Here is a 17,830-nt window from a genome sequence, read left to right as displayed (position 1 = left end):
GGTGGAATGCATTTTTTCTGAATTTTCTAGGTTTGCGAGAAATAGAGACTGAATATAGAACTAACAAGATTGTAAAAGAAGAACTGAATCAGCTAATTTTACGGCAGCTCACTTCTAAGAAATCTATACAACTTGGTAGAAACTCTTCCTCTCACCCTTTATTTTTCTGATTTAATGCAAATTAAAGTTAGTATTGTTTAAGTCATACCTACAGTCATTCTGCTTTAGAAAGTGTTAATACATTGCTGTATCCCTGGGACTTTTATATATACGCCAGTTCCATAGAATATCTCACATAATAAAACTTCTGTTAGTCAGTTAAAAAGAAAAATCCTTAATATTATACAAGACCTAAATGAGAAATGGTGATGTGACAGGTAGACATCTGTTTCTATCTAAACCAAAGTTTGAAATGTTAAGTAAAATCAATTTCTTTCCTTTGTGTATGGGTATAATTATTTCATTAGAAACATTTTGTTTTTGCACTTTCTGAATACGATGTGATGCAGTTAGTGTAGGTGTGTTTTTTCACGTTTTTTTTTCTTTTTTTTTTTTTTTTTTATCTTTGAATGTACATTGTATTGCTAATAATTGTTAAGGAGTGTTATTATCTTTTTTAAATAAAAAATGCTAAGGTCTAAATTCTGTTTCCAACTTTCCAAATCTTTTCTTTTTCATAAGATTACAAACGATAAAAAAGGTTAATTCCTGATTCTTAGAAAAAAATGGACTGTAAGATATTTGAAAGTGAAACAGAAAATATTTGTTCAGTTTCCTTTAAGTAGAAACATTAAGTACTTCTAGTCCAGAAATGCATTGACTCGCTGATTTCAGTCAGTAAACAAGAAAGGGGAAATATTGCCAGACTCTTCTGTTCATAGCAGTTAATTTGTGTATTGTTTTCCAGAGTCAGTGCCATGGCTGAGAAGTCTAACAGAAGCGTGCAAGGTGTGGGCAGGTGTTTCTCTGCACAAACCTATCACCTGGGAGAAAAGGGACCAGATTAAGGATAACAAGGTGACACTACTAGAGTTCCGGAACTACCTGTTCTCCAGACAGTGTGCTATACTACTCCTCCTTAAGCGACCAGGGGAAATCATTCAACGTGCCATTGATTATCTGCATGAAACTGTTCAAGAAATGAAAACTTTGGATGTGAGTATTTTGTAATTCTCATAATAAAAAATGGAAAATAGAAGTGCTTAAATAATGTCTGTAAGGCATTATTGGGTCACAAATGCATTAGAAGGATTGACATTGTTAGATGGATGAATTTTTCCTGTTAGGAGCAAAAACTTAAGTAGAATGGATGCCCACCCACTTAGCTCAGTAGGAAGAGGGCAGATTTACGGATCACATGGTAATGAATTAGATCTAAGGGCAAGGTTGTGTTCTCCTTGACAATTTGAAAAGAAAAGTTGGAAATCATTTTTCCATGTTTGATTCATTTGGAGAAGTTGGCAGTTACTTGTGAAGAACAGGTTAGTATTGATACAGAATCAAAGAACTCTGGGTAGGGTAAATGCCCACCATTACATAACTGAAATACTGTTGAACATAGTACTAAACCTCAAAAAATTGAACAGATTTGTAATTTCACTTTCAGATTTTCCATTGAATTATAGCGATTTTAAGCTGGAATTCTTGATAAAGATCACAGTCATTATGAATGGGAGAACAGTATGTTAAATAATTACTGTGGCAGAAAACAAAGAATAAAAAATTCACATCCAATTAGTAGAGGACTAATCAAACTACATGTGTGAAACCAAGTGCTTTGTTGCAAAATCTTTGAAAAGTTTCGGCTGTTTTTTTACTTGCATGCAGACCAAATATTCATCCCATTTTCAGACCAATCGAAATGAATTAGAAATGATATTTATTGCTTTTAGATGATAAAAGTTATTATCAATACAATGACATCATTCATTTAATACGTAGATTTTTACAGATTAATGTCACTAACTCTCTGTCGTGAGACCCACTTTACTACCAAGGTATCATATTCGTGTTTTGAGATTATTTACACTTTTACATTAGAAATTTTCAAATCCATTCTATTTTCATCCTTGTTTGGAGCCTTTGTATTCTTTGTTGTTGAGGGACTTATCATAGATTTTTGGGTTGAAACAATACAGGAATTCAAATCTCAATGAACAAATAAATTTCCACACAATTTGTCCTCTCAAGTTGAAATCCACAAAATAGCCATTTTGGTGAAAAGCAAGAAATCAAATGCCCAAGATATTTGTTAATTATTACACAGTAAGGTACATAAGAATTACTGTTTAAAATATAAAAACACTAGCGATATTTGCATTACTTAAAACATTTCATACTTTGTCAGTTATAAAAAATTACATTAGTTACCAAACTTGAAGGTATTTTAGAAATGCAAAAGTGATGGAACTAGTGCTTAGCATATTTTCTTGATGAAGGATTCTAAGCGACACTAACACGAAATTTTCTGTATGTTTAACCCACTTGACACATGACAAAGGTAGAATATGAAGGAAATAGATGTTAATATCTCCCATATGTCTGACCATGTATACATGTAGAAGATAGGTTTTCATTATGGCAAGCTATAGATCAATATGATAAATTTAGCGACTTAGCGTAGATATCTGACCTTGCATAATATAACAGATTAATTGAATTTTAGCCCAGATATCTAACCATGTTTATCATAGATTTTGTGATATTTAGCCTAGATATCTGACAGTTAATTTGATAAATTAAGTTAGTGTACTTAAGCCCATATATACATACAATGTATATGATAGATTTAAGTGAACTTTAGTCCCAGATATCTGACTGTGTATATCATAGATTTATGTGAACTTTAGTCCCAGATATCTGACTGTGTATATCATAGATTTATGTGAACTTTAGCCCCAGATATCTGACTGTGTATATCATAGATTTATGTGAACTTTAGCCCCAGATATCTGACTGTGTATATCATAGATTTATGTGGAATTTAGCCCCAGATATCTGACTGTGTTTATGATAAATTTAGTGATCTTAAGCACCAGATATCTGACTGTATGTAATTATGTTAAATTTGGTGAACTTTAGCCCCAGATATCTGACTTTGTACATGATAGATTTAATGAACTTTATTTCAGATATCTGTGTACATATGATCTATATATTGAATAATCTTTAGCCTAAGATATCTGACCTTGCATATGATAGATTGAGTAAACTTTAGCCCAGATAACTGACATTGTATGATAGATTTAGCCTTAGATGACAGATGGTGTACATGATAAATTTAGTGAACTTTAGCATAAATTAGGCATATATACTACGGATGTGTACTGGCTCTCAATATAAATTGAATACAAGTATTATATGTTCCGTTGTTAAATGAAATAGTAGGTTGTTGTATGGATCAAAATATGGAACTATTAAAAGGAACCAAAAAGTGCATTTTTATAGCCTTTTCCAGCCATCAGTTTAGTGTATTTATACAAGCCTGTCTCAACTGTTGGGATCCTCTGACAGTTTTTTTTTTACAAGATCATGTATTTTTCAGCTGCTTAGCTTTGGAGGCACATGCTGATAATATGTATAGTAAGCGTGCCATTTAAGGAAACTGTTTTTTCATAATTATTTTTTTTTTAATCACCCACTGATGGGAATTTACCTGCAAGTTCATGTTAAGATTTTTTTTTAAATGCTGGAATCATCAGAATTTTTTACTGATTGAGATAACACGTTATTTCAAGAAGTGTTACATTGTACTCTGGCTCAGTGAAACTTATTTCTAAACAAGAAAATATTGTATGATGCATCAGATTTCGATCATTCTGTACAGATACGAATATTGTACTGACCATTCCAACTGATACATACCATTAATAAATACTGTTTTAAAACTGTAAAAGATGTAAAAAATATAATGTAGCCCGTTACCATTGTGAGATAAGTAGGTAGTTAATTTTAAATACTCTGTCGCATAAGTGCACCAAGCAGTCATTTAAAGTCAAACACTTTGAAAATATCTTTCCCAGATAGAGATATGATCAAGTTATTGCTTATCTTGTCCTGGAATGGTATGTTAAGTGAATGAATTCCACTGTTACTGTCCAGCAGAATGCCTAGTATCATCCCCTCTCCATTCATTTTGATCAGTCGTTCTGAGCCTCTGTCACTCAGTAGAACGTTACCACTACTGTTAATACACATGCCACTGGCTTTAAACGTGTTACAGTCCTTGAATTTCCATGTTGTAGTGATCTCATGTCCCATGATCTCAATTGAGTACATCCCATTATTTTCATCTGCTATGTAGATCTTTGTGATGTCGTCTTCATCTGAAACTGCAATACTGAATTGATCAGAGAATATCCTATCATCCCCAAATAATTCATTTGTGATTTTGTCAAGTTCAGTCCAGTTTTCGTCATAGATATAGAGGCTTTTGCTGCTGCCAACATAAGTTTTCCCATTGCAAAAGGCAAGGCATATACAGTCATGTTCCAGTACCTTCTGTTGTGTCAGACTGATGTGATCATCAGTGTCTATGCTTATATACTGTATTGTAGATTTATACAATATAACTAACGCCTCTTTCTCACCCATACAACATATGTCCATTGGATAGTTTTGCAGTCGCAGAGTATTTGTCACTTGGTAATTTTGAGAGTCAATAGTTTTAATAGATTTGTTATTCATTTCAGTTAAAACTATTGTTCCATTTTGAAGTTGGCAGAATCCAGTTATCTGGCATGATTGGTCATCATCTAGGGTTTTCACTGACACATCTTTTATAAAATTTGGATGTGATCCTTGATTCAAAACTACCGTCTTCTCTGGTTCTTTCTCTTGTTTGGGATGGGTTTCATCATTTTGTTTCCTTGGTAAAATAAAGAAAACATTTTATTATTATTATTATTAGTTTCCTTGGTAAAATAAAGAAAATATTTTATCTCATGGATGTTTTTATTTGGAAAATTAATTTTTAAATGGATTTTAACATTCTTGCAATCATAAATGTTGTTTTTGGTGTGAAAGATGAGATTGTTAGTTTTTATTATGCCCCAGCCATTAAAAACCATTGGGTGATAAGGCCTGTCCATGAGTCCATTTTGTACAAAAAAATCATGTCTGTCATGTTATTTTTGTTGTGCATTCATTGAATTTGAAACAACATTGCACAAATTACTACCATAACAACATGAACTGTTGCATGCAAAGCTAGACTTTTAGCTCAAAGGTCATTGTCACATTTACAGGTAATTAGCTCACCTGAGCACGAAGTGCTCAAAGGTGAGCTTTAGTGATCACCCTGTGTCCGGCGTCCGTCGTCGTCCGTCGTCCGTCCGTCCGTCCGTCCGTCCGTCGTCAACAATTTGACTGTTAACACTCTAGAGGTCACATTTTTGACCCAATCTTAATGAAACTTGGTCAGAATGTTACCCTCAATAAAATCTTGGACGAGTTCGATATTGGGTCATCTGGGATCAAAACTAGGTCATCAGGTCAAATCAAAGGAAAAGCTTGTTAACACTCTAGAGGTCACATTTTGGCCCAATCTTAATGAAACTTGGTCAGAATGTTACCCTCAATAAAATCTTGGATGAGTTCGATATTAAGTCATCTGGGGTCAAAAACTAGGTCATCAGGTCAAATCAAAGGAAAAGCTTGTTAACACTCTAGAGGTCACAATTTTGGCCCAATCTTAATGAAACTTGGTCAGGATGCTACCCTCAATAAAATCTTGGACGAGTTCGATATTGGGTCATCTGGGGTCAAAAACTAGGTCACCAGGTCAAATCAAAGAAAAAGCTTGTTAACACTATAGAGGTCACATTTTTGGCCCAATCTTAATGAAACTTGGTCAGAATGTTACCCTTAATAAAATCTTGGACGAGTTCGATATTTGGTTATCTGGGATCATAAACTAGGTCACCAGGTCAAATCAAAGGAAAAGCTTGTTAACACTGTTGAAGCCGCATTTATGACTGTATCTTCATGAAACTTGGTCAGATTGTTAATATTGATGATCTTAAGGTCCAGTTTGAATCTGGGTCATGTAGGATAAAAAACTAGGTCACCAAGCCAAATCAAATGAAAAGCTAGTTTACACTAGAGGCCACATTTATGACCATACCTTAATGAAACTTGGTCAAATCTTGATGATCTATAGCTCAAGTTCAAATCTGGGTTAGGTGGGGTCAAAAACTAGGTCACTAGGTCATATCAAAGGAAAAGCTTGTTAACACTCTAGAGGCCACATTTATGACTATATCTTCATGAAACTTAGTCAGAATGTTAAACTTGATGATCTTTAGGGCAATTTTGAATCTGGGTCATGTCGGGTCAAAAACTAGGTCACCGTGTCAAATCAAAGGAAAAGCTAATTAACACTGTAGAGGCCACGTTTATGACCATATCTTAATGAAACTTGGTCAGAATGTTAATCTTGATAATCTTTAGGTCAAGTTTAAATCTGGGTCAGATGGAGTCAAAAACTAGGTCACTAGGTCATATCAAAGGAAAAGCTTGTTAACACTCTAGAGGCCACATTTTTGACTATATCTTCATGAAACTTGGTCAGAATGTTAAACTTGATGGTCTTTAGGTCAAGTTCGAATCTGGGTCATGTCCGGTCAAAAACTAGGTCACGGGGGTCAAATAAAAGGAATAGTTAGTTAACACTTTAGAGGCCACATTTATGACCATATCTTAATGAAACTTGGTCAGAATGTTAATCTTGATGATCTATAGGTCAAGTTTAAATCTGGGTCAGGTGTGTTAAAAAACTAGGTCACTAGGTCAAATCAAAGGAAAAGCTTGTTAAGACTCTAGAGGCCAGATTTATGACTGTATCTTCATGAAACTTAATCAGAATGTTAATCTTGATGATATTTAGGTCAAGTTCGAATCTGGGTCATGTGGGGGCAAAAACTAGGTCACCGGGTCAAATCAAAGGAAAAGCTAGTTAACACTTTAGAGGCTACATTTATGACCATATCTTAATGAAACTTGGTCAGAATGTTGATCTTGATGATCTTTAGGTCAATAGGTCAGGTGAGCGATACAGGGCCTTCATGGCCCTCTTGTTTTTCTTGTCCCTTCTATAACTTTTTATGCCCCCGTGCATATAGCAATTGAATTGTCCGTCCGCAAGAATCAGACTTTACAATTTTTGCCTACAGCCCACATTAATGACCTAATTTAGTTCATACTCAACAATCCTTGTGGCAAGACCTAGAAATTGACCTATGAAGCTCACCTTCAAACTTAAAACCTTGAAAAAAACAACATTTAGTGGTCCTACAGCAAGCAAAAATGACCCTATTTAGTAAATACTTACACTCATTATGCCCCCCTTTCAAGGAGAGGTATATTGTTTTGTAGATGTCGGTATGTAGACCAATCCGTTTCCGGATGATAACTCAAGAACGCTTGGGCCTAGAATCATGAAAGTTGATAGGGAGGTTGGTCATAACCAGCAGATGACCTTTTGAGATCAGTAGGTCAAAGGTCAAAGTCATAGTGACCCGAACTGTTAAACGGTTTACGGATGATAACTCAAGAACGCTTAAGCCTAGGATCATAAAAGTTGATAGGGAGGTTGTTCATGACCAGCAGATTACCCCTATTGATTTTGAGGTCAATAGGTCAAAGGTAGAGGTCACAGAGACCCAGAACAGTGAAACGGTTTCCGGATGATTACTCAAGAACACTTGGGCCTAGGATAATGAAAATATATAGGGAAGCAGATGACCCCTATTGATTTTGAGATAAGTAGGTCAGAGGTCAAGGTCACAGTGACCGGGAACAGTTAAACGGTTTCTGGATGATAACTCAAGAACGCTTGGGCCTAGGATCATAAAAATTGATAGGGAGGTTGGTCATGACCAGCAGATGACCCATATTGATTTTGAGGTCAGTAGGCCAAAGTCACATTGACATGAAACAGTTAACAGTAGATGACCCTATTATTTTCGGGGTTAGTAAATAAAATCTGTTAAAACATCCTTTGGAAGCAAAGAATGCAACCAAGAAGAATAATAGCAGACTCGGTTTGATTGCGTCTGTTCATGAGATGGAATGAAATGTGCAACACTTCTCATGTCCCCTAGCACTGGCTTAAGGGGAACTCTGTTTCACATAATAATTATGTTGAGTGGGCCAGAAAATATAACAACACTGAATCTAAGTACAGGGAGACTTTTTACAGCCACCACACGGCACTTAAAGATGCTGTTCAACGTTCAAGGTTATAGGGTCTGAACCTTATACGGTTTCTGCACAATAGCTTTAGAACCACTTGACCTACAACCTTCCAAATTTAATAGCATGATTGGGCGTACGAAGATGATAATCGCTATTGTTTTGGGGGTCAGTAAGTCAAAGGAAGGTCAAGTTCACAGCGGCCTGAACTTTGAAAACTGTTTCCGTTCAATAACTTGAGAACCACTTGATCCAGAATCTTCAAACTTGATAGCATAATTGGGCTTATTAAGTAGAACCCTAGCTGAAAGATCAAGCTCAAGGTTGTTGACTTACTTATTGTGTCTCCCACCACACAGTGTTGGAGACATATTGATTTACTCCTGTCTGTGTGTGTGTGTGTGTGTCTGTCTGTATGTCTGTCTGTCTGTCACAAATCTTTTCTGCACTCTAAGTCGAACATTTCTCATCTGATCTTCACCAAACTTGAACAAAATGTGTTTGCCAATAAGTCCTTGGCCAAGTTCGATAACTAGCTAAATCTGCCCAGGTACTTTGGAATTATGACCCTGGAACATAATTACCAATATGCTGGTTACTCCAACATGTGAATTTCCAATAGGTCGCTTACTCAAACACGTAAACAGTATATAAAGACAGACTTACTATTCAGATGATTAGGCAGTTGTTGGAGACATGCACTTTTCTCAAGAGCACTTCTAGTTTGATTTTGTTAAGGCATCCTGGAGCATTTTCAAGTTGCAAACAACATTGAGAAAATTCAGAACTACACGCAAGTCTAGCAGTTATGATTAAAAGTTAGAACTTACCTGAAGGACTGTCCAGAGAGGGACTGGACATTGTGGTTTTCTGTGAACTCATTATGAGGTCCCAAACATATCTGGCATAAGTAACGTCCACATGGTCCGCAGTTGGTGCAGTGATGTGTTGCTACCGAGAAATTCTGCTTGTTAAGGCAGTATGCACAGAAATCTGTCACTGTTTTACCGATAATTGGTTCTGGAGAAAATACTGAATATCCAGATTGTCTAAAGTCTTCAACACCAGTAGATTTTGAAAGGTTACCTTGATTTACATAGCAAAAAGAAGAACTGAGCTCTGAAGGTTGTTCAGAGACATTAGATAATCTTCGCTGGTTATTTGCGGCAGCATTTCTTGGAGAATGTGTGTCCTGTGCAGGTTTTGGCTGTGGCTGAAATGTATTTGTTCCAATAACTGCTGGCTGAAGCTTTGTCTGTTTGTTATCAGCATTTCGTAAATTTTTGGGGGGAAATACTTGTACATCTGCTTGTCGGACAGTAGATTGCTTTTTCCATATCCCGCTTGCATTAGTCTTTCTATTGTAGGTGTATCGTTGAGAGCGTGTAACCTCTGTATTTCTTCTTGACACAGATTGTTGATATTGATTAGAATTGGTAGAATCTTGCTGTTCTTTGCCACTGTCTTGCAGACTTTTTAATCGTCCTGATCTCATGTTCCCAAATACCCTGTTAGTGCTGAGAGTTTGTTCACTCTGATCAGAGGACAGACTTCTGTTTAGTCCTCCTGTAGGTCTCTTTGTAAATCTAGATGCAAACATAGTTTTTTTTTACTGTTAAATCCTTAAGAAAGATTGTTGACTTACTTACTGTTATAAAATAATTCACACATTGGTTTTTACTGTAAGAAAGATTGCTCTATTATTACTTCACACATTGTTTTTGATCAGAAAGGTAATTCAAATTTGTTTTTAGGTTATATAATGATTTGCTAATTTTTAGCAGCAAGGTCACATAATACTGTGTTTGGTTTTTTGCCACTTGCTCGATTATTTGTGCCCCCACCCTTTCCCTTAAAAAAATTGGGATGGTGGGCCTTGTCCATTTTTCTGTCTGAAAGTATTCTGAGTTGTTCAAACTGGTCCACTTGGCTGGACATAACCAGAATTGAAAAAAGAAAACTCTTCAAATATCTTCTGCTAATATGCTGCTGGTCTGTACTCTCTAATAAAGTTGTTGACATTAATATGAGTCATCAAAAACATGTCTGCCAGAGGGCATGGTCATTTTCCCTAAATGTGTATATAGTTGAAAATTTTCATCACTGGATCTGCAAGCCAGTTTTTGAAGTAATACAGCAAAGATATTTCTTGATGACTTTCTACCAAAATTGTTGTGGTAATTTTCTTCCAAAATTGTGTTGGTACCTGTTTGGGCTGTGAATGATACAGAGCCATTACGACTGTCTTGTTTAGTAATCCAGACTTCTACCTTGTTTTTGTTTGGTTTCCAAATTGCAACCTAGCAGTAATGTTGTTTTTTTTTGTGATCTCTTGTAACAAATCTATATCCATAGTCAGGCATTAACTTTTTACTTCTCACAGATCACTTGATGGATCTTCACCAAGCTTGGTTGGAAGTAGTGTTGTATGAAATTCTCTTTCATGGATTTCTTGCAAGTTTGTTAAAATGGTTCTGCTTGGCCCTGTATAGGGGCCTCCAGGATTATAAATAGATGGACATTTTAATAGCTTCTTCTCATCAACAGCTTGATGTGTCTTAACTTGGTATGTGGCATCCTTGTATGGACTTCTCTCAAGTTTTGTCATTTAGTCCTGCTCTGCCATACCCAAAAATATAAAACCCTTAAACAAGTTCCTCTTATGAATGGCTTGATTAAACATTTCATAATACAGGGTGTATGTTGACATTATACTATAAGGTCATATGGTCAAAATCAGGTTGGGGGAATTAGGGCTGTCTTGGCCCTATTTTGTCTTTTAAAATGGAATCATTTATAACAGTAAATACTGTATTCTGTTAAACTATTTTACATAATTATCAGATGAGGTGTTAATTTGTTGTTACTTGGAAGAATCAAGATCATGAATCTACTTTTTAGTAAGAAGGAAAAACAAACATTTTAATACACCTTAGCCTGACAAAAAATTCACAAGTTATACCTTTGGCACAAAAACTAAAACAATTTGGCAAAGACGTCTTTTGAGTTATCATTTTCATCGCATTAGTAGTTTCAGATATACTACTTTACAAAAATAACTTTGTTAAAAGTCATTTGATATTAAAGGGATATTCAGATATATTTTCAGGAAAATAGATCTCTGATTTTTTATCTGTATTATTCACTTTTAGTGAACAGAAAGAAGCGGTTTTATGAAACTGAATAGTGCTACGGCTGTAGCTTTATGACTGTATGTGAAGTCGCGAAAAACATTTATATTTATAAGTGTTACTGTTTCAACTTGTTATATTTTTAACAACGTAGAAAATAATGTAACAAATTGTTAATGCTATTTGAAGAAAACAAAGTCCCAGAAATGTTAGGTCTTAACTGTTACTTACGACCTTTATTGACCTATACATTTTCAGAAACTGCATTGAACGGGCCATAACTTGAACATAAAGTCATGATTGCATGACTCTGTTTATTGAGCCAAAAATAACTTTTTGTAATAATATAAGGTAGTATCTGTTACTTATGACCCAGTTTTCAGTAAGTTTTAGAAATATAGAATAGAAATAATGAAGAAAAAGGTCGTATCTGCTACTTATAACCTTTTAAGGACGTATGCTAGAATTTGGTGCGAAAATTTTCCCAATAACAGAATTTCTTCAAACTTTGGATCTTGAAGGACATTCATCTAAGAAACAAAAAAATGCAATAAAAATCATAGGTCACCGGTATCAAAAAAGAGTTATCTGCCCTTGAAAATGGCATTTCCCCCAAAAATGACGTTTTCAAGGGCAGATAACTCTTTTTCGAATCCGGTGACCTATGATTTTTATTGCATTTTTTTGTTTCTTAGATGATTGTCCTTCAATATCCAAAGTTTAAAGAATTTCTGTTATTGGGAAAATTTTCGCCCATCTCATATACAGGGAATTCTAGCATACGCCTTTAAGATTACACTTTCTGTTATTTTGGATACAAAAATTATATAGTAAATACGTCATAGATAGCGGATTCGACCTTCCATTATTGACGACTGTAAAAGAGCATAATAAACAATTTCTTAAATATCAGATTCAGCACAATAAGTATGTGACAACCGTTACTTTCAGTACTTTACAATTTTTGCTATGATGTTACTATATGGGTACAAACAGTTTCAGTGAGAACTCTATAAAAGAAAATAAAGTTTTTTTTTGTTTTCTCAAAAGTAATGTTTTTAGCTTAAGACCTTTTATTTCTGGGAGGTCAGAAAGAACATTTTTAGAGAAACATTGCTAAGGTTACTGCTATTGACATTAGAGTTTTTGTTGATAGGCTCTGAAATTTCAGTGCACATATTTACAAAGATGTACAAGATAGCAAGGATGATTTGGTATTGGGATCTCTCGTTACCAAGGTCAAGGCAGAAATACACACCAGTAACCTTTACTGCTTCTCTGAAAGTTCTAATTAAAATAGAAATTGCTATGAAAGTTCTGTATTCAAAAATTTGGATGAAAATTTAAAGTTGCATCTAAAACATGGTGAGTCAGAAGTGAATTTTGTTTGCTAATGTTTTAATAGTTAATAATTTCTTTCATTATTTCTTATAGCTTAAACAGAATTAATTATGTGTAGTGTATACTTATCAGATTGACTGGCTTTAATACAGGGTATTTAACAATTACTTCCTTAATTGATTCAAGTTATCTCTGTCATCTTGTAATAATACAGCTTTATAAATTATACAGTGAATTCAGATCATGACTGGTTTTTACAAATTATCATATTGAAATATCTTTCTGTATTGTGCATTATAATCAGATGCTGATTTACGTAAAACCAGACAGTGGTCATTGATGGCTTAATTGCACCATACAATAACATATCTATTTTCTAATGGTCAAAATTTTCAAACAGTTTTATGCATAAAAAATGTAATCACCACCAGTTAAACCCTGAAAGATTGCTGTCAAGTTCATTTAAAGCAGTTCACCACAAGTTAAACCCTGAAAGATTGAAGTCAAATTCATTTAAAGCAGTTCACAAGTTAAACCCTGAAAGATTGCTGTCAAGTTCAAATAAAATAAGTCACCACAAGGTAAACCCTGAAAGATTGCTGTCAAGTTCATTTAAAGCAGTTTACAAGTTAAACCCTGAAAGACTGCTGTCAAGTTCATATAAAATAAGTCACCACAAGGTAAACCCTGAAAGATTGAAGTCAAATTCATTTAAAGCAGTTCACAAGTTAAACCCTGAAAGATTGCTGTCAAGTTCATATAAAGTAAGTCACCACAAGGTAAACCCTGAAATATTGCTGTCAAGTTCATATAAAATAAGTCACCACAAGGTAAACCCTGAAAGATTGCTGTCAAGTTCATTTAAAGCAGTTCACAAGTTAAATCCTGAAAGACTGCTGTCAAGTTCATATAAAATAAGTCACCACAAGGTAAACCCTGAAAGATTGCTGTCAAGTTCATTTAAAGCAGTTCACAAGTTAAACCCTGAAAGATTGCTGTCAAGTTCATATAAAATAAGTCACCACAAGGTAAACCCTGAAAGATTGCTGTCAAGTTCATTTAAAGCAGTTCACAAGTTAAACCCTGAAAGATTGCTGTCAAGTTCATTTAAAGCAGTTCACAAGTTAAACCCTGAAAGATTGCTGTCAAGTTCATATAAAATAAGTCACCACAAGGTAAACCCTGAAAAATTGCTGTCAAGTTCATATAAAATAAGTCACCACAAGTTAAACCCTGAAAGATTGCTGTCAAGTTCATTTAAAGCAGTTCACAAGTTAAACCCTGAAAGATTGCTGTCAAGTTCATATAAAATAAGTCACCACAAGTTAAACCCTGAAAGATTGCTGTCAAGTTCATTTAAAGCAGTTCACAAGTTAAACCATGAAAGATTGCTGTCAAGTTCATATAAAATAAGTCACCACAAGGTAAAACCTGAAAGATTGCTGTCAAGTTCATTTAAAGCAGTTCATCACAAGGTAAACCCTGAAAGATTGCTGCCAAGTTCATATAAAATAAGTCACCACAAGGTAAACCCTGAAAGATTGCTGTCAAGTTCATTTAAAGCAGTTCACAAGTTAAACCCTGAAAGATTGCTGTCAAGTTCATATAAAATAAGTCACCACAAGGTAAACCCTGAAAGATTGCTGTCAAGTTCATTCAAAGCAGTTCACCACAAGGTAAACCCTGAAAGATTGCTGTCAAGTTCATATTAAATACCTGACCACAAGTAAAACCCTGAAAGATTGCTGTCAAGATCATTTAAAACAGTTCACCACAAGTTATACAGCTGAAAGATTGCTGTTAAAAGCATATCACCTCCAGGTTCATGTTATTCTTTTATTAATATTTCAAGGACCTTCATTTGAGTGAATTGTAAGTCTTAACTGTATTTTTAATTCCTCTAAAAGGACAGGAGACTTACAAAAATGCCTAAGAAGATGCTTGAAATTTTTATACAGAAACTAAAGAATTATATATATATGTGACAGTCACCAGACTCAACTGCATTTGGGACACCTACCAAACTCAGTTGAATATGTGACACCTACCAGAATGATCTTATATGTGACACCTTCCAGGTTCAAGTTATGTATGACACTTATTAGACTCAACAAAACCCTTCCAGAAGTATCTACTAGAATTACGTTATATGTTACACCTGCCAACCTCAGCAGAATATACAGCACCATCCAGAAGTATCTTATATTAGACACCTACCAGAATTACTTTATATGTGACACCTACCAGAATTATCTTATATGTGACACCTACCAGAATTATCTTATATGTGACACCTACTAGACTCAACTTATATATGACACTTACTAGTCTCAACTGAATGTGTGACACCTACCAGAATCATATGTGACATCTACCAGACTCAACTGATATTTGACATCTACCAGACTCTGCTAAATTGTTTGATCAATCACATTATTGATGTTTACCATACATGCATGTAGCATCCTAGCATGGATCTCTGAAAAGATTGTTCAGTAGTTCCACACTGGGATTTTTAGCTTGACTATACGAAGTGTATGGAGAGCTATCCTACTCAACCCGGCATTGGCATCCTTCCATGTCTCCACCTTGGTTAAAGTTTTTTACACTTTCTCTTTTTTTCTCTTTAACTCTGTAATTACTTGATGGATTTGTTTCAAACTTAAAATAGTTATTCCTCATCATCACCCACATCATGGCACAAAGGCCATAACTCTCACACCAATTTTCATGAATTATTCCCCTTTTTTACTTAGAATTTCAGGTTAAAATTTTGATGCACTTTCACTCTATCTTAATTATTACTAAATGAATTTGATTCAGACTGAAAGTAGTTGTTCCACATCATCTCCCACATCATATGACACAAGGTCCATAACTCTGATACCAATATTTAATGAATTATCCCCACTTTTACTTAGAATTTCAGGTTAAAGTTTTGATGCACTTTCACTCTATCACAGTTATTACTAAATGGATTTGATTCAAACTTAAAATTAGTTGTTTAACATCATCACTCACATCATATGATATAAAAACCATAACTCTTGCACCAATATTAGCCCACCATCATCAGATGGTGGGCTATTAAAATCACTCTGCGTCCGTGGTCCGTCCGTCCGTCATTCCGTCCGTCCGTCCGTCCGTTAACAATTTCTCATTATCGCATCTCCTCAGAAACTACTGGGGGAATTTTGACCAAACTTTGTCAGAATGATGTATTGGTACCCTAGTTGTGTCCCCCTGAAAATCAGACTGGTTCAACAATTTATGAGTGAGTTATGGCCCTTTGTTTATTTGTATAATTAACATAGATTTATATAGGGAAAAACTTTGAAAACCTTCTTGTCCAAAACCACAGAGCCTAGGGCTTTGATATTTGGTATGAAGCATTATCTAGTGGTCCTCTACCAAGATGATTCAAATTATTTCTCTGGGGTCAAATATGGCCCCGCCCTGGGGGTCACATGGTTTATATAGACTTATATAGGGAAAAACTTTGAAAAACCTCTTGTCCAAAACCACAGGGCCTAGGGCTTTGCTATTTTGTATGTGACATTATCTAGTGGTCTTCAACTAAGATCATTCAAATTATACCCCTAGGGTCAAATATGGCCCCACCCTGGGGGTCATATGGTTTACATAGACTTATATAGGGAAAAACTTTGAAAATCTTCTTGTCCAAACCACAAAGCCTAGGGCTTTGATGCTTGTAATGTAGCATCATCTGGTGGTTCTCTACCAAGTTTGTTCAAATTATCCCCCTAGGGTCAAATATGGCCCCGCCCCGTGGGTCATATGGTTCATATAGACTTATATAGGGAAAAGCTTTTAAAATCTTCTTGTCAATAACTACAACATTCAAATTTGGACCACATGTATATTTTTGAGTGGCAAGATGAACCTTGACATGAGTTGACCTTGATTTTGACCTAGTGACCTACTTTCACATTTCTGTAGCTACAGCCTTCAAAATTGGACCACATGCATAGTTTTGTGCACTTGAAAAAACTTTGACCTTGATTTTGACCTAGTGACCTACTTTCACATTTTTGAAGGTACAGGTATCAAATTTGGACCATATGCATAGTTACGTGTTTCAAAATGAAATTTGACATTGAATTTGACCTAGTGACCTACTTTCACATTTTTGAAGGTACAGTCTTCAAATTTGGACCACATGCATAGTTTTGTGTTCCGAAATTAAATTTGACCTTGATTTTGACCCAGTGACCTACTTTCTCATTTCTCAAGCTACAGCCTTCAAATTTGGACCACATGCCTGGTTTTATGTACCGAAACAAACTTTGACCTTTACATTGACCTAGTGACCTACTTTCACATTTTTGAAGGTACAAGCTTTAAATTTGGACCACATGCATAGTTCTGCATTCTGAAATAAAACTTGACCTTGATTTTGACCTAGTGACCTACTTTCACATTTCTCAAGCTACAGCCTTCAAATTTGGACCACATGCATAGTTTTGTGTACCGAAATGAACTTTGACCTTAAGATTGACCTAGTGACCTACTTTCACATTTCTGTAGCTACAGGCCTCAAATTTAGACCACTTGCATAGGATAATTGTGTACCAAAACAAACTTTGACCTTGACATTGACCTAGTGACCAACTTTCACATTTTTGAAGGTACAGGCTTCAGATTTGGACCACATGCATAGATTTGTGTTCAGAAGTGAAATTTGACCCTTGATTTTGACCTAGTGACCTGCTTACACATTTCTCAAGCTAAGCCTTCAAATTCGGACCACTTGCATAGTTTTGTGTACCGAATTAAACTTTGACCTTAAGATTGATCTAGTGACCTACTTTCACATTTCTCGAGCTACAGCTTTCGAATTTGGACCACATGCACAGTGTTGTGTACGGAAATGAAATTTGACCTTGCGCTAGTCAGTAAGTCTTGAAATTTGGAACACTCAAAAATGGCCCTTGGTGGGCGCCAAGATCACTCTGTGATCTCTTGTTTCATGTATTATCTCCCCTTTTTACTTAGAATTTCAGGTTAAAGTTTTTGTGCACTTCCATTCTATCTCAGTTATTACTAAATGGATTTGATTCAAACTTGAAGTAGTTGTTCCACCTTATCACCCACATCATATAACACAAGGTGCACCAATTTTTTATGAATTATGCCCCATTTTC

The 17,830-nt window shown here is 35.2% G+C and overlaps 2 protein-coding genes across 3 annotated transcripts in view; one reads left to right on the top strand and one right to left on the bottom strand.

The window, feature by feature from the left end:
• LOC123552811 (trafficking protein particle complex subunit 10-like) overlaps positions 1-17,830 on the top strand; it is a 126,111-nt gene that overhangs the window by 42,197 nt on the left and 66,084 nt on the right. Inside the window, exons 7-8 of one of the 2 annotated variants that reach the window (XM_053540926.1) lie at positions 31-135; positions 908-1,155. In XM_053540926.1, coding sequence (XP_053396901.1) covers positions 31-135; positions 908-1,155 — 353 coding nt within the window. The remainder of the gene's footprint in view (positions 1-30; positions 136-907; positions 1,156-17,830) is intronic. The other variant, XM_053540927.1, reaches the window with a different exon arrangement.
• LOC123551460 (uncharacterized) lies at positions 2,237-9,906 on the bottom strand. Its single transcript, XM_045340414.2, has 2 exons — positions 9,024-9,906; positions 2,237-4,867 (listed from the first exon to the last, which is right to left on the bottom strand). Exons 1-2 carry the CDS (start codon positions 9,791-9,793, stop codon positions 3,985-3,987), a joined length of 1,653 nt encoding a protein of 550 aa, XP_045196349.2. The 5' UTR covers positions 9,794-9,906; the 3' UTR covers positions 2,237-3,984.

Source organism: Mercenaria mercenaria, chromosome 4 (assembly GCF_021730395.1).
Source record: "Mercenaria mercenaria strain notata chromosome 4, MADL_Memer_1, whole genome shotgun sequence".
NCBI classification, from domain to species: domain Eukaryota; kingdom Metazoa; phylum Mollusca; class Bivalvia; order Venerida; family Veneridae; genus Mercenaria; species Mercenaria mercenaria.
Note: the sequence above shows the minus strand (reverse complement) of the source record. Positions and strands in the feature narration are given on the sequence as shown.